General features: G+C 38.6%; 1 protein-coding gene across 3 annotated transcripts; it reads right to left on the bottom strand.

Annotated features, from left to right (window-relative positions):
- Nucleotides 1-1,146: 1,146 nt before the first annotated feature.
- ACADM (acyl-CoA dehydrogenase medium chain) lies at nucleotides 1,147-15,995 on the bottom strand. Of its 3 annotated transcripts, none has more exons than XM_066193051.1 (12): nucleotides 15,925-15,995; nucleotides 12,598-12,697; nucleotides 11,697-11,794; nucleotides 11,507-11,576; nucleotides 9,481-9,581; nucleotides 9,315-9,395; nucleotides 8,334-8,464; nucleotides 7,124-7,232; nucleotides 6,165-6,305; nucleotides 5,992-6,087; nucleotides 5,060-5,308; nucleotides 1,147-1,449 (listed from the first exon to the last, which is right to left on the bottom strand). In XM_066193051.1, exons 1-12 carry the CDS (start codon nucleotides 15,946-15,948, stop codon nucleotides 1,378-1,380), a joined length of 1,272 nt encoding a protein of 423 aa, XP_066049148.1. In that variant the 5' UTR covers nucleotides 15,949-15,995; the 3' UTR covers nucleotides 1,147-1,377. The 3 variants fall into 3 exon arrangements, with proteins under 3 accessions (XP_066049148.1, XP_066049149.1, XP_066049147.1); XM_066193052.1 differs by lacking the exon at nucleotides 15,925-15,995 and adding an exon at nucleotides 14,786-14,803; XM_066193050.1 differs by lacking the exons at nucleotides 12,598-12,697; nucleotides 15,925-15,995 and having other exon boundaries at nucleotides 11,697-12,377.
- Between the last annotated feature and the right edge of the window lie 234 nt (nucleotides 15,996-16,229).

The following is a 16,229-nucleotide window of genomic DNA, read 5'->3' as shown; positions in this document are numbered from 1 at the left end:
TTTCTCTTGTCCAGGCTAAAAAGTTAGCTTCTTCTCAAGTAACAGATGCTTCCGGCCCTTAATATTTTAGTGGCCATGTGTTAGACTCCTTCCTTTAAGTCCCCATCTTATGCAGGGGAGCCTAGAACTAGATCCAGTACAGTCTCATGTATCCAGTAATTTTTTCAAGAACTCCAAGGAATGTCCATTCTGCCAACATTGCCAAGAACAGTCTATCCAAGGTTAAGAAAAAAAATCTAATTGCTTCTTCTTGGCTATTCTTGGCTGCAAACATACATTTTGCTTGCTGTAAAAAGTACATGTATTGACGGAAAGGAATAATAGGTTTATATACAGGAAAGACATTAAGCTATTAGAGAGCATCCTAAGGAGGGCAGTGAAGATGGTGAGGGCCTTGTGGGGAAGCTGTATGAGGAGTGGCAGAGGTCACTTGGTCTGTTCAGCCTGAAGAAGTCTGAGGAAAGACTCATCACAGTCTACAACTTCCTTGTGAGGGGAAGAGGGGCAGACACTAATCTCATCTCTCTGGTGCTCAGAGACAGAACCTGAAGGAATGGCTGGAGCGGAGTCAGGATGTTTAGGTTTGGTATTATGGAAAGATTCTTCCCCCAGAGGATGGTCAGGCACTGAACAGGCTCCCCTGAGCAGTGGTCATGGGCTCAAGGCTGCCAGAGCTCAAGCAGCACTTGGACCGTACTCTTGGGCACACGATGGGATTTTTGTGCAGGGCCAGGAGTTGGACTTGATGGTCCTTGTGGGTCCCTCCCAATTCCGCATACTCATTTTAAATATACTGGATTTTAAATAAAAAACATACTGTGAGTCATTATTAAGGGAAAGCTACCCATTTTCACTTGAAGTGATTCACCCTCATTTAATATGTACGTGCTTCAGAGTGTAAAGGCCAGATTCTCTCAAGTTGATACTGATACAGCTGGATAGTGTATATATATCCTCAGCACAGACATACGCAGACAATAGCAATGCAGGCCTGCCTGCTGCTCAACTGGAATGGCTGTTCAGCTGCCTGGGGCAAGAGCATAGGGAAACTGAAATATGGCTATTAACATACTTCAGAAATTGTATTTTGGGTTAGTTGTCCAGTGTAAGTGATCTAACAAGCAAAATGAATACAAACCAACCACATTTCTCTTAAAAATATTTTATTAAAATGCAGAATTGACTGTCAAAAATTACATTCTGATTATCTTATTTTAGAGTGAGAAGAGAATCAGTGTGTAATAATGAACAGAATAAAAATACTTTGAAGGAATTTTTTTCTTCATCCCTTTTTAATGCTATTGAGAAACACACTAAAATCTTTTTCCATAAGAACACGGAACGCTACTGGAGCACCAGACGCACTTAAGGCATTTTTTAAGCCTTAAATTTGCCAACATGTTCACGAGCTATGATCATCCTTTGAATCTGAGCAGTTCCCTCATAAATCTGAAAAGAAGAATTGCAAAAATGTTACTGGGTGATTTTAGAAATGTTTTAACAGGTGTACATTTGTAAACCTCCATGGCACTAATCCAGTGTGGACTAGGATGTGCTGGAAGACAGAAAAAACAGAGAAAATTCCAGTGTGACAGAGTAATAGCAGTGGGCTGAATGAAATGTAACTCAGACAAGATACTGAAGAAGTCTTGTTCTCTCAGGTGCTCTTATCTAAAATCAGTAGGGCTCTCATGAAAACAGACAGGTGACAACATTCCTCTTATTATCTGGGGAAGAAAATACATTATTTAGATTTCTCAAAGTAGGATCTGAAATTATGGGGAGAAAGGAAGAGATGACTTGCCCTTCAGTGTTTTCTTTAATTAGCCATTCAAGGTCATACCATATGTTGTCTCTGAGCCATTTGTTTCCATTGCTTCTTGTTAACTAGAACTCTCTCCCATACAGTTTTGTTTGTGCTTTTCTTTATTCTTGCGCTTTTCTTCTAGAAACAGCCCACATCATCCCTCTATTCTGTTTCTTTGCTGGCAGCAAAGTCAATAATAGACAAAAAAGCACCTATGAAGTTCTAATGCCAAAGGAGGACATTTGCTCCACAGGCATACTGCTCTGTAATGCAAGGGCTGAGGCAACATAGTTTACAGGTCTTAATGTTGCAGCTCCCAGTTCTGCCAGAACTTGGTTTGGCAAATTCCTGAAAATCATGCACATTCACTTACAGGAATAATCCTTCCAGGAACCTTAAAGAGCATTTTTAAAATAAGAATGCTATAACCTGTGTTCACATTAGTGTTATGGTTCAGAACAAGCAGTTGATTCCCAAGGTGAATTCTCTGCTGCTGTTTTTACCCCATGTTGATCCAGTCCACAGAGCAGACTGTGTTTTTTGAATACTAGGTGCCTTCTGAAAGCAACTGAAATGGAAGCTCTGCTTTTTCTCTATACTAAAGATTCACCAATCCCTAGGAAAGCCATAATGGTCCAAGCCTGCACCTGGACCCTAACAATTGGATGCCTATCAGGGACATACACTCCAAGGGACCAAACAGGCTCACAATGAACTCAGCCTGCTCAAACTGCTTAGAGCGTAGCTGTCAGGGTCTCTGCAGCTGTTCCTGCAATCTACCAAACCACTCCTATTGCACTAAATTTGCACTTGCTGATGAAGATAGCCATGGAATTCAAGTGTAAAGACATCACAACTCACAATCATCGTAAGTAATTACAGGAAAGGTTTTGGTTTATAAGCTGATGGAAACAGTTTCAAGATTCCTTGACAATTAAAGAAAGGAAGTCTTCCAAATTTAAGAGTTTCCAAACCTAAGAGTTTCTACCAAAGTAGCCTAGATTTGTAGCCAAACAAAACTAGGACACAGTAAGGACATGTAAAAATGTTATCGGTAAACACAATAAAAGGATCATGTAGTACCAAAAAAGATCAAACATATGAAAGACAAGTTGAAAAATCATGTTTTTCAGCATGCAACGTATGGCCAGAAGTATATACCATCTGGAATTGAGCAGTAATACAGCAAAGCACAGTGAAGTGCAAGATATAATCAAGAGACAAGGACAAAATAATTGCAAGACAAAACCCTTTTCTGAATTCTTTAGGGCATGAAATGGAACTGACAGTCACCAAAAACTTAATACTAAATCTGATTAATTACAAAAACAAGCCTACTTAGCCATGCATTTGGATCACTGTAATGAAAAAAACTAAGTAATAATGGGATTCTGTCAAATCAATCTCGATCAATCTGAGTTTCAACCCTTGCACCATCATTCTCTAAAAAAGCATGCAACCTGACAAAAAAAATCCCAATCATAAAGTCCAATTAGTCATTCATTTCCTCACTCACAGAAGTGAAGTCAGTTATAGGGACCTTCAGATTCCAGCATAGCAGCTGTCTTTCTTTAAACTGAGAAAAATAAATTCTCCGCTAGTGGCAATAATAGTTTGCATTTTGAAGTCAGCTGTAAGACAAATATTATCTACCTAGAGTCTTGGGAATGACAGCTGTTATAGCTAACAATCATTAAACGTTATGGTCTGTTTGCGTTTCTTGATACCATCTATTTTGATATGCTTTATCTAGTCACTATTAGTTTTAGATGTCAATAAAGATTACTGGTTTTGCTGAATGCAATTAATACATTCTTGCTGAATGAAGAACTGCAGCATAGTATATGCCAATATACTAATTACAACATGACATGGAGTAATTTCTTGACAGTAACACTGCAGTAAAAAACCTGGGGATTACAGCGAACTATGGGCTAAACATGAGTACAAAAGGGTCTTGTTAAACAAAATGGATAATCACTCTAGGTTGTGTCAGACTTCTGTTGATACAACACATGCAAGATAATCATTGTACATGTCATGGTGCCAGCTAGGATTAATATTATATATTATAGGGTTAATATTTTTCCTAGTAGCTGGTCCAGTGGTGTGTTTTGTGAGAATACTGTTGGTTACACATTCATGTTTCAGTTCTCGCTCTGTAGTGCTTACTGCAAATCCAGGACTTTTCAGTTTCCTGTGATCTGCCAGTGAGAAGGTGCACAAGAAGCTGTGAGGGAGCACAGTCAGGAGTGCTGACCTGGAGTGGCCAAAGGGGTATTTCATGCCATAGAGAGTCAGTATATAAACTTAAGGGGGAGTTGACCAGGAGGGTGCTGATTGGTGCGGGTGGATGGGGTGGGCATTGGTCAGCAGGAGGTGAACAACTTTATTGTGCATCACTTGTTCTTCTTATGTTCTATTCCTATCTGTCTCTCCCTTTTATTATTATGATTTACTTTATTTATATTATTAAACTGTTCTTATTCTCAATGTCGAGATTTACCGTTTTTTCCAATTCCCTCCACCATCCCTCCCGAGCAGGGAGAAGGGAGTGAGCAGCTCTGTGGCAACTTAGTTGCCAGCTGGGGTTAATCTACAACACCATGATACTCAATACTGGTGCTACCCCAGCCACAGCGTTCTATGCAGCTTATAATACCAAAGTTTCAAAGAAAGTTTAACGGAAAAGAAAAACAAAAAAAATCCAAAAACCCCAAACAAATAAAAACCACCTCTTCTCTCATAAGTCATTGGGGTAGGAAACTGCTTTAGTGTTCAGGCTAAGAAGACAGCTGAACTATAAGCAGACATCAATCCAGGATACAGATAGACGGTCAGAAGATTTGCATCTCCGAAAGTTTTCAAGAACGGTATGATACTTAAACCACCTCTACTTACAGAATACCAAAGCAAGCAAAATACCTGATTTTGATCAGGATATTTTTCCTAAGAGTTCAAAAACTTCAAAATTGGGAATCCAAGATTTGCAACGAGTTACCACATTAGGGGAAAAAAACCCCAAAACCACACAACGTAACTTATTTCTCTTATGCGGTTTCAGTTTTCATCAAATGCAATGACTTTTGTATGGAAGTAATTTCCTGATTTGAATGACTTTCTTTAAATGGAAGGATTACTGCTTTCATTCTAAAATTATTTTTTTAATATATGTACATCATGATTTGAAGTAAGTAGCCATTAGTTTATTCTATATCAAATCTATGCACGATCACATTTTCTTTTACTTACCTGGTAGATTTTAGCATCTCTCATTAGTTTTTCTACAGGATATTCAGTATTAAATCCATTTCCTCCAAAAATCTGTACTGCATCTGCAGCTACTTGGTTTGCAATGTCACCAGCAAATGCCTTTGCAATGGAAGCATAGTAGGTATTCCTGCGACCGGCATCAACTTCCCACGCAGCTCTCTGGTAGGCCATCCTAGCGAGTTCAACTTTCATTGCCATTTCAGCAAGCAAGAAAGACACTGCTTGGTGCTATGATGAAATAAACTAGGTTAATATTGCCTGCGTAAAATTCTGTGACATCCAAGAAAGATGTAATCTCCTTAATACAGTGGGGTTTTTTTCAAAAAAAAAGTAAGGTGTACAAGAGAAATTCTACAGAATATACATCACACTCTCATATGTGTATGTTGAAGTATACTCTTTAAGTTTTCGATATCCAAATCCATTTAGTCATAGGCATTAAAACTGATTAAACAACAGTTGAAGTTGTTCTTTCCTATTTATGAGATTGGTGTTTACCTTGCTGTTTATTAGTATTTTTTCAAAACTGGTAAGCAGCATGATGTATTCTACTGGCGTTAATACTGTATGTCTTGTTTCACATACCTCAGATGTTTTCTTCTTTCCTGCAAATCCCTCCATTAGCACTTGAAGAAGAACTTGAAGAACTTAAATATGCCTTGCTGGTATGCAGTTCTGAGCTTCTGGGCAGAGTTTTCTTTCTGCTTTTATTACTATCATTGATGAATTACCAAAAATTCTTGAAGTTACCACATAGCTAGGTTTATTTGTGGTGCAATCTATACACTTGGAAACCACAATATGGCAGAGGTATAATATAAAAATCAAGGAATAACCCTGAAAAATCAGTAGCAGTACGTCTGGTATGAATACATAAGCTTTTATTATATTCTGTCTCCCCCGACACTTACTTCAACAATTGGTTTCCCAAAGGTTTTTCTCTCCAAAGCGTATTTAGTAGCTTCATCAAGGGCTCTTTTTGCTAATCCAACAGCACCAGCTGCTACCTAAATTGAATACAGGCCAGAATAAAAAATCAGAAATTCCTGCTATATTTTATAACCCATTTTTTTCTTATACTTACGGGTGGTCTGGTCTTATCAAAAGCTCCCATTGCAATTTTAAAGCCAGCTCCTTCAGCTATCAATACATTTTCTTTTGGGACTCTCACATCTTCAAAGACAATGCCTCTTGTATCTGAGCAGCGTTGACCCATATTCATTTCCTGAAGTGGGAAATTTACAGATGTGCTACTAAATTGGATTATTCAAAGGTACAATATGTTTTCATTCTTTTGTTGACTCAAAGCATGTAGTTTTTCTTCCCCAAAACACTTAATCTAAAAATTACCACATACAAGACAAATACTAATTTTCTCCTGGCAGACTAGCATGCCCTTAACTTGTCTAAGCTGGGCAGTTTACTTTCTCTTTATATGAAATTAGTTTTCTGTTGCTGTAAGCAGTCTTTTGTCTTCTTCTAGTTCAACTATCTTTGAGATGCATGTGGAAAAAGAAAAGAATCTAATATGGAGGAAGTACATGTATACTGCAAGTGAATAAATAAATGAGCTTTTCAAGTTTTCAGATTTCTTGCCTAATGTTCAACGTTCAGTTTTACCTACTATTAAAAATAGTACATTTTGTAAAGAGAGCACCAGCATCAGTATCTCTGAGGCCTCTTCTTTGATCAGCATGAGCTAAAAGTAAAACTCACTATGTGTGTATTTACGGTTAAATTGGTCCAACTTATATACTGGCACCTGCCAATACAGTAGTTCTCAAAGACTCTTTAGCAGCCGTTCAAAGTAGTCATCTTACTTTAGACCATTCTGAATGAATCCTTTTCTGAATTAATGGCTTTAAAAACATGTTTTATGAATAGTTCCTCTATGTTGTGAAAACGGAAAGATAGTTGTACATAAGCATATGAAACTGTTCAGTTGTGCAACAGTCTTTTTTCTTTAGTGGTACATTTGTTTTATTATTGGTTTAGAACTGAACAATAATTCCTGGCTTGTCGAACAAGAAATACAGTCTTCACCTTTCTTCCAATTTGGATCCCTGGGCTATCTGCTTCCACAATGAATCCAGTAAAGGCTTTGCTTGCAGGAGCTTTTGGATCTGGACTGGTACGTGCTAGCAAAAAATACCTAGTGTAAAAACAAAGCAGATGGATGCAGTTTATCCTCACAATTAACGATATATTTATCTAGCACTTTAAATATCTTTATGTGCATTTCTACCATATAATAAATTCTGTCTGTGAGTTAACAACCTTTCTTTCTTGCCCACCCTGAAAAAAAAAGGACAGGGAACAAGAGAGTAGAAGTTTCAAAGATTCAAGATTTCATAAAATTTAACAGAATTATTCAGATCAACATGCAAAGATTCCCTACCTTTTCCATGTATTTTAAGTCTTTATGATATTAACAGCTTCCCAAATAGTACAAAAGAAACCTATTCATAGTATTTGCATAAAAATTAATGCATAGGGCAAACATTCTTGGATCTAAGTGTTATCACCTGATTTCAAAGACCTTGATTTTATTTTTCTAAGTGTAAGTTGTAGATAAGTATTTCTCTTAGAAATTAAACAGCTGCAATTCACTTTTATGGTATTTGAAAAGTCAAAAGAAATCTGATAGATTATCCCTGGTAGGTCTGGCTTCAACAAGAAAATAACTAGAAAATTTAGTTTTTGGTTAAGTGTATGAAGTTTTTTTCCACTTGAATTCAGGGGAATTTCTGTGTTGTGAATCAGTGTGATGCAAGACATGATTTAAGAGGCTTAGATTGTACTAGCATACTCCAGACAATACAGCCATATCTGCAATTTTTGACAAATGGAAAATGTCTTCTTTTCAGAAAATAAAAAGTAACACTACAATCTAACAGCGTTTCTGGCTTCACTAGAAGTAAGAGGTGTTTCTAGTAGAATCACATTTAATTTTGATAGTGGCAAGATTCAAGAAGCCTTTCTTGAGTGCGGAGTCATGATGTCATCACTCATTTTCCTTTTTAGGCTTTGCATAGCACTTGAGACTGCATTTGCATATACTATCCTGATAGCTGTCCTGATAAACTGGGCAGAGATTAAAATGTAATCTGCTGAAACACAGAGAACATTGAGATTTTTTTTTTCTAAAGGAGAGGTCTTAAAAGGATAGGTCTTTAAAGAATTTAACTGAGGTTGGAGGGGTAGGGTAAAGCCACTACATAACAGCACAGAAGTGTGACACCAGTTAACATACCAGTTCGCTTTCCCCCCATTTGTGATCCACATCTTCTGGCCGTTAATAACATATTCATCTCCTTTCTTCTCAGCCTTTGTTTTTATACCAGCCACATCAGAGCCTGCTCCAGGCTCTGTTACACAGTAAGCCTAAAAGAAATTAAGATGTGAAATCTTGGGGAATAGAAATTGTATCTTTAGTCAACTGCAAATTAATGCAGATTATGTACATCAAACTAGTTGTTAAAGGTTTAAGTGAACTGCATGGTAAAATCCAAATACCAAACAAACAAAACCCCCCACTAAAACCCCCAAACAACCCAATACACAGACCCCTTCCCCCTGGAGAGCGCGCAGCCCGAGTAAGAGTAAATTTTCTTTATAAATCCTTAATAATACATAAAATTGGCTTTTAATCAAACAGAAACATTCTGTAACCCTTAAGTTATTACTTCCTCAGGCTTCAAAAATTCTGGTGTGAAAGCTGAGGATATTTAAAGTCTGAAAATAAGAGCACTGAGTAACATTTTATGTTTACTGAGTCCTTCAATAAAGGAGGCTTACTTGTAGATTTAGATATGTTGCATACAAATTTTTGCTTCTTTCTATGCAACAAGTACTGTTTTACATATTATTTAAGATCACAAATAGAGTTTGATTCCCATCCAAGTTAAGGGTCTCCTTACATAAACCTTGTATTTTTCTTAAAAGTCTACAACCCTTCTTGAAAGGGAAATAAAAGCTATTAATATTTGGTAAGTGACTGAGGATGGGGATAATTTTCCAAGTAGTATTTTCCATTTACATACTGGATGTATCTCATTAGGTATTCGCTAACTTTCAGTAAATGTCACTGTTTACATACAAATCAAAAAGGGCTAAGTTGTGAGTACATGTAAGTGTTCAGAGGGGAAAAAAATCGCAAAAAAGAGGAAAAAAAAAAGGAGTAATACTGTTAATACAGTTTAGAAACATTCTACAGTATAGCAGTTATACTTACACACATCATTGGTTCTTCTGTCATTCTTCCTAAGTACTTTTTCTGTTGATGCTCATTTCCTGCAATGATAACTGGCATTTGCTGAAAGAAAATATTTAGACCTTAATCTGGCTCTTTCAAGCGCAGAGATTGCAGTTTTAGGGATGTAAGGAAAGACGGAACTTACTCCTAGGGAGTTTGCTTCTATGGCAGTTTGAACCCCTGTACATCCGTAAGCTAACTCTTCTGTAATAAGGCACGCTTCAAAACTGCCAAGGCCAAGGCCACCTATGGTTGAAGTATTAAAGTTACTCGAGGGGATTTAAATTATAACATATTAATATTAGTGATTTACACAACATAATTAACAAAAATGTATTCTTCCACATACATGTAATTGTGTACTGTGTTTGGTTAGGCATTCTAACGCAAGCATTCTAACTAAATCTTCATCAGAAGAGTAATGGGTGATTTGAAAATTAGGTATCATGTGTCCAGAGTTATTCTTTGATTAATGTGGGACAACTTGCACAAAGTGGCAAGAATGTACCACTCACATTTTTTACTACTGTACATTCAAGAATTAAGAGTTCCTAGGAAACAGAGAAAGGGCTCCTGAGCCAAAAACGTTTGGGAACAAAACAGTGTCTGTATTAGTCGACAACCAACGCAGTAATCTGTTCCTGATGGAAGCCAACACTGTGGGAAACTGGACAACACGACATACAAGTACAGTAACAACTACCTCAAAAATATTTTCCTGAACTTTCAAGTGACTTCCTTGGTCAAAGAAATAATTCTCTTTGGTATCTTTTTTATGCCAACCCCTGACAGACACCTGTTACATGAATTTGTCCAGTCTCTTTTTGAATCTATGTAAAATTTTAGCACCTATATCCTACAGGGCATTAAGTTGCAAATTAACTCCACACTGCATGCAGAACCATCTCCTTTCACTTGTTTTGAATCTACCATCTGCTGACAATGATTTGATGCCTTCTAGTTATATTGAAAGGGACAGTGAACCATCGATCCCTTTTCACACTCTCCCATGACACTGACATTTTTGTCATTTCTCCTACAGAATTTACATCTCACACAGATGATAAAACTTTTATAATCTTTGTCATAGAAACCTTCTCCATTTCCCCAATACTCTCCTGATATGGAAGGATCTGACGATATAATGAGTTAAAGAGGCCAATGCAATTTGGTTTCAGGAAGCAGCATAATTAGACCTTCTGCTTTTTTCTTCATTCCCTTAAGGGTCCCTTGTGACCTTAGATTTTAGTTTTGACCACTTCTGAACATTATGCTCATGTTCATGGGATCCAAAAATGTCTTTTCTGAGAGGCAGTATCTTAGTGCACTGTAAATCTTTTCTCTGTGAAGTTCAGATTGCTTCTTTCCCTTCACATGTGCAACACTTTTTGGAATCACATTGCCATTTTAACTCCAACTCTGTTTCATGACCTTTTCCTGCAGCTCTCTGAACCAGATCATCTTTTCTATGATGAATAACAGCAAATTCTTATCACCTTTCCATTTACACCCTTTCCCGGTTTATTTATACACATGCCAAACAGCACAAGACCTGTCAAGGCTGTGCTGCTAATTTTCCCAGCATGAAACCTGATGATTTTTAAAACTTATTTTAGAAGTTCAGGCATTCTCGATCAACCAGCAATCCTTTGTTCACACTTTTATTAGCTACTTCAGAGAATGGTAGTGATTTTATGAGGTACGAGTTCCTTTCACTAAAACCCTTCTCGAGCATATCATGTTTGTCTGTATCACTCATACATCATAAGAGCCAGGACTCTGCTGTACTGCACTTAATCTAAACTGAAAAGCACTCCTTCTGGGATATACTCCTGAATTGTTCCAGCCTGTATCAGGGACCAGAACAAAAGATGACCTTCTAATTTCTCTGCCTAATCAGCTGACAGTGCACCAGGGGAACATTAAGCAGCTGTAATCACCATAGAAAAATCTGGTCATAAATTACTAAACCATAATCCGTCTAATTTGCCTCCTGATTACATCCTATACCTAGTAACACACTTGTATGTGTCAACCTGCCTACTGATTAAATTTAGATTATTCAAGTATGTGACTATTTATTCCGTACAGAATCCATAATTACACATAGGAATCTCATCTAATGTCTTTTCATTGTTTCATTTTACAGATTAAAAAGATTGTTTACTTACCGCAGCTTTCTGGTATGTGTGAATTCATAAGACCAAGCTCCCAAGCCCGTTTTATAAGTGGAACAGGATACTGAAACAGACATGGAAAAATCACCTTCTGATTCACCACAACCAGAACTTCTCATTTTATGCAGGTGAAGATAAAAAGTTTGTTTTTTCCAACTTTTCCCTTATACTATGCTAGATTTACCTCTCCAGTTTTGTCATATTGTGCAGCAACAGGAATAATTTCCTCCACAGCAAATTTACGAGCAGTAGCTTGAAACTCCTTCTGTTCATCAGTAAGTTCTATTTTAAAACAAGAAGAGAAAAAGAACGCAAATCCTCTGCTTTTATTTTGCCAATTATCAAGACTACAACAAAAAAGAAACGAACACCTGTCCGGGACAACCCAAACCACCACTATTTGGGGCTCTCCAGGAACCAAAAACTCAGGTTCCTCTTGCTCCTGGGAGAAAACCTCCATTGTTCCCTGATCAACCCCCACATGCACTTACTTACGTCTGATGGAATTATCCACAAAATATTGAAAACGAAGTAGAGAAGACTGTGTAAAATAAAATATATTACCAAAAGAAACAAGAAGAATGCTGTTTTAATTAAGTGCATAAAAAGACAGAGGTTGCCCAAAGATCCTGACTCTTCAGTTTCAAACATCAAGCTCTGATCCTCTAAATCTGCTTGTATATATATCATATATAATATGCCAAGATGAAGATGAATTTTTTACATTTCTTGATAACCAAGTTCAACTATAACTACATTTAGGTACTGTGACATTGAAAACAGCAATATAAGTATTCAAAGCTAAGACACTTTGGCAATTAAAAAAACCTTAAGACAGACATGAGTTAAAAGAAGAAGATGAGACATGAGTTAAAAAATGTCTTAAGAACATTACACACATATCTGCCTTGCCTCAGCTGAGGATAAAGTTACTCTGTTTTTCAAACTATTTTTTAAACAGAAATATATTTAGAACAAACACCTTCATTTTAAAATCATGGTGAACTACACTATAGGGTATTATTTCTTTTTAACTCCAATTGGCCTGTTATTGTTACATTTCTTTCAAAAACTATACTACTTACCAAAGCTAAACCCAGCTCCAGGTTTGCCTACATGTAAGTTTTGTGCAGGTTTACTAGAATAGGACCTCCATCCACGCCCTGCGATGGTTTGAAGCATTTGCTAAAGAAGAAAAGAACATGAGGTATAAAATCTTTACAGCTCAAGCCTTCTAAAGCTACAAACCTATCTGCAGCACAACTTTAAATGTAGCCTTCCTCTCTAGAAACAGGATCACATCAAGTATAATACAATTACTACAGCGATAAAGAATTACTGGCTATGCTGTGTTTTCCTTCTGTGGCGCGCAGTACTTACACGAACGGACACCTCTACTAGGAATCTCAGGCTTTAACAGGACCAAGGGCAAGTGAACTGCTGTATGCACTTTTAAGTATTGTACAATTGAGTATTTAAAAATTATTAAGCATAATTAAAATTTATGTTCACAGAGACACAGTAATATATATTTCTTTCATTTATACACACACTCATCAAACTTCATTTTCTGGCCCTCTAGTGGATATCCTATTAATCAATGTTTACCTACACGCAGATTTAGCAAGATTTTAAAAATAACCTATCTATTAGCCAATATATCAGAATATTTCCGTAATGTCCTAAACTAATCTCTGCTTTCTTTTAATAAGCTGCTGCAACTGACACTTGGTAATTATTATTATTATTATTATCCTCCAAATAGGAAAGAACACCGCAGACTATCTGAAGTTTATTTTTCCTCCTAATACTTATCATAAATTTATTATTTTTCATTGTAAATACTTTCTCTGCTTTTTTTTAATTTAGAGCCCCAAATATTGTTGCTACAGCTATTTTCAGAATGTCTTAACACTGTGCAAAAACATGTCTGAATTTGTTTTAAAAGAATGGTTTATTTTCTTCAACAGCCACGAATCTCTGAAATGTTTGGAAATTAGTGAAAAATACGTAATTGGATAATTTTTTAGGATGACCCAAATCAATATTGCAAAAGCAAATTTGCCTGAACATTAAGAAAATGCTTCTTCTTGATTTTCTTCTGTGAAAATGTAAATTGTTATCTGAGCAGTCACCTATTTCCTTGCATTAAAATAACTGAATTATTGACAGTAATGCAAAAAAGATCACATGAATTTTACTGGGAACTCTAGAAGACAAGGACTTTACAGAAAGTTACATATCTGGGGAGAAAACAAGTATCTTCAAAAACATTACAGTAGATAAACTGTGCTCTTAAAAATAATAATGCTGTATGATAGACGGTTACAACACAGCACAAGCATGAAGAATACTGCCAATAATAGGTATCAACACAGTGAAAAAAGTATTTCCAAAGGATACTGAAAACATCTATAAAATTCAAAGGTGAAGAAATGCAGAAGGACCACTGCTAGGCACAGAAGAGGGAGAGGCTATGACATGTTTGCATACTGTGCTGGTAATGCCAATTTATTAATTGTTCAGGATTCGATTGTGCAGTAGGTAATACATTATTCATTTCAGATTTTTAGAAACAATAGACATTGCAAAACAGTGTCTTGCTAAGTTTTCTGTTACTGCTGTGTCTCATATTAAAAACTAAAACAACACCACAAAAATCTAGAAAGACCTTGATTCCTCAGAATTATTTACCCCTTATTTTATCTAGAAAAAAGACAAGATGAAGTTGAAAAAAAGCCAGATGATTGTAAATTTTTTTCTTATTTTTTAAGGATAGCCTAATACATAGCTTTGCAACGAAAAGATTTTACCTACACTTGGAAAAGCACTGGATTCAAACTAATGCTAAAAGTTATGCTCTGTATGAAAGAAACTGTAAAATTAAAATTAAAACCAGTGAACTTGTCTATTGTGGTACAGTATGAACACTGAGGATTACTCTGGAAAAACTCATAAACACAAACAAATATGGACAGATGGGATTCACATCTGGAAGCTGCATGACTTATCAGGTGACAAAGGATGAGGGTTTGCTACATGTAAGAATTTGGAAGACCATCCATCTACTTGTCAACTTTCCTGTTCCTTGACTCTGAGGGACAGTTAGATTCAGTGACCAACTACTGCTAGAGATGTTCAGATGCAACTCCTACTGCATTTCCTTGCACTATTGTATAAACTCTGTCACAATTACAACTATGATCATCAGTGTAGCGAGGCTAACACTGGACAAATGTGCTGTCAGGAAAAGGGTATGACAAGGCTACTCACAAAAGTGATGCAATCTCTTTATTACCTTGATGCCAAAAGAACCTGTTCAAAAAAAAGCACATCACAGAAAACGGTGGCACAACAATATGCTAAGCGTCACTACCCTTGACTCTCCCTCACGTATCTCAGGGCAAAAATGAATCACCAAGAGCAGTTTGTTGCTGGGGTAACATGTCAGGAGGCTGAACTTGAAATAATAATTTCCTCCCTATGGGCTTCCTTTGCTTAAAGCATTACTTTTGATCCATAAGATACCAGCTTCAGACGGAGACTTCTTCCCTTGCTGATTTCCCTCACTCTCACAACACTTAGGACCTGTGGCCAAGCTGCATCAATTTGTGACAAACTAACACTGTTTCCAGAAGGCTGTGAAGCGCCTTTCAAGTTATTCAGACCCATGACTGCCTCTGGATATGGGGAATCCAGAAAAAGGCATGTGCAAATGCTAAATGTGTGTTGAATAGTTTTTATTTTCTAGTTTGAAGCTGTGAAGTTATTGGTGGTTCAATACAGTAGAAAGTTTGCATTTTAGAAAACCAACTATTACATTTCGCTCACATTTTTTTAAAAAATTAACATAGGTGGTAGAGCTAAGTACGCTAAAGAAAACGCTTTGGGTAAAATACCCTGAACTCTTAACTCCGGCGTTTTGAAGCCGTCTAGCCGTCTCCGCCGTTAAGTGGGAGGTGCCAGACACACTTAGCACGACGCGGCCTTTGCCACATGAGAAACCCCAAAGGCCGTGCAGTAAATCCACTGAAGAACATCAGATGGCAATACCCGTTCGAACCGTTATGATTACGGCCCTCAACTCGGGCAATACTGCGAGGCAGGAAAAGCAGCACAGCGGGCGGGTTGCAGGCCGGCCGGCTCTCCCCCCCGCGGCAGCCGCTCGCCTGCAGCCGTCACGGCGGGCGGAACCCGGGCTGGCCCTGCCTCTTCCGCCCTTCGCCCTCTGCGATCCCGCGGCCCTTCCCCACCACCCGGCCTCCCCCGGCCGCCAGCACCGGCAGCGCCTCGGTTCGGTCCGGTCCGGTCCGTCCCGTCCCGTCCCGTGCCGTGCCGTGCCGTGCCGTGCCGTGCCGTGCCTCTCCCCAGGTCTTGTGTCCTCCGAGAGTTCGCCCGGCCCGGCCGCTCACCCGCGTCGCCCTCAGCGCAGCCATCTCGGCGGCAGTCCCCGGCAGGCGCAGCGGCCTCGGCGGGGCGGTGCTGGCGCGGCCGGGGCGGTGCCAGGCCGGCCGCCCTGGGAGCCGCGCGGCCGGGGGGTGCCGGGGGGTGCCGGGGGCTGCCGGGGGCTCCCGGGGCTCCGCCGCCGCTCCGCCGCCCCGCCCTCCTGCCTGTGCTCCTGCCGGGCGGGCCGCGGGCGCGTTCGTGTTCCTGCGCCCGCGCCTGGGAGGGGGCCCGCCGCGGCGTCCGTGCCCCGGGCTGGGGTGGTTCGCTGGCT

This window comes from Chamaea fasciata, unplaced genomic scaffold (genome assembly GCF_029207755.1).
Source record: "Chamaea fasciata isolate MVZ Bird 193981 ecotype frontalis unplaced genomic scaffold, bChaFas1.0.hap1 SCAF_10, whole genome shotgun sequence".
Taxonomy (NCBI): Eukaryota; Metazoa; Chordata; class Aves; order Passeriformes; family Sylviidae; genus Chamaea; species Chamaea fasciata.
The sequence above is the reverse complement of the archived record's forward strand: the minus strand, read 5'-3'. Positions and strand labels throughout refer to the sequence as shown.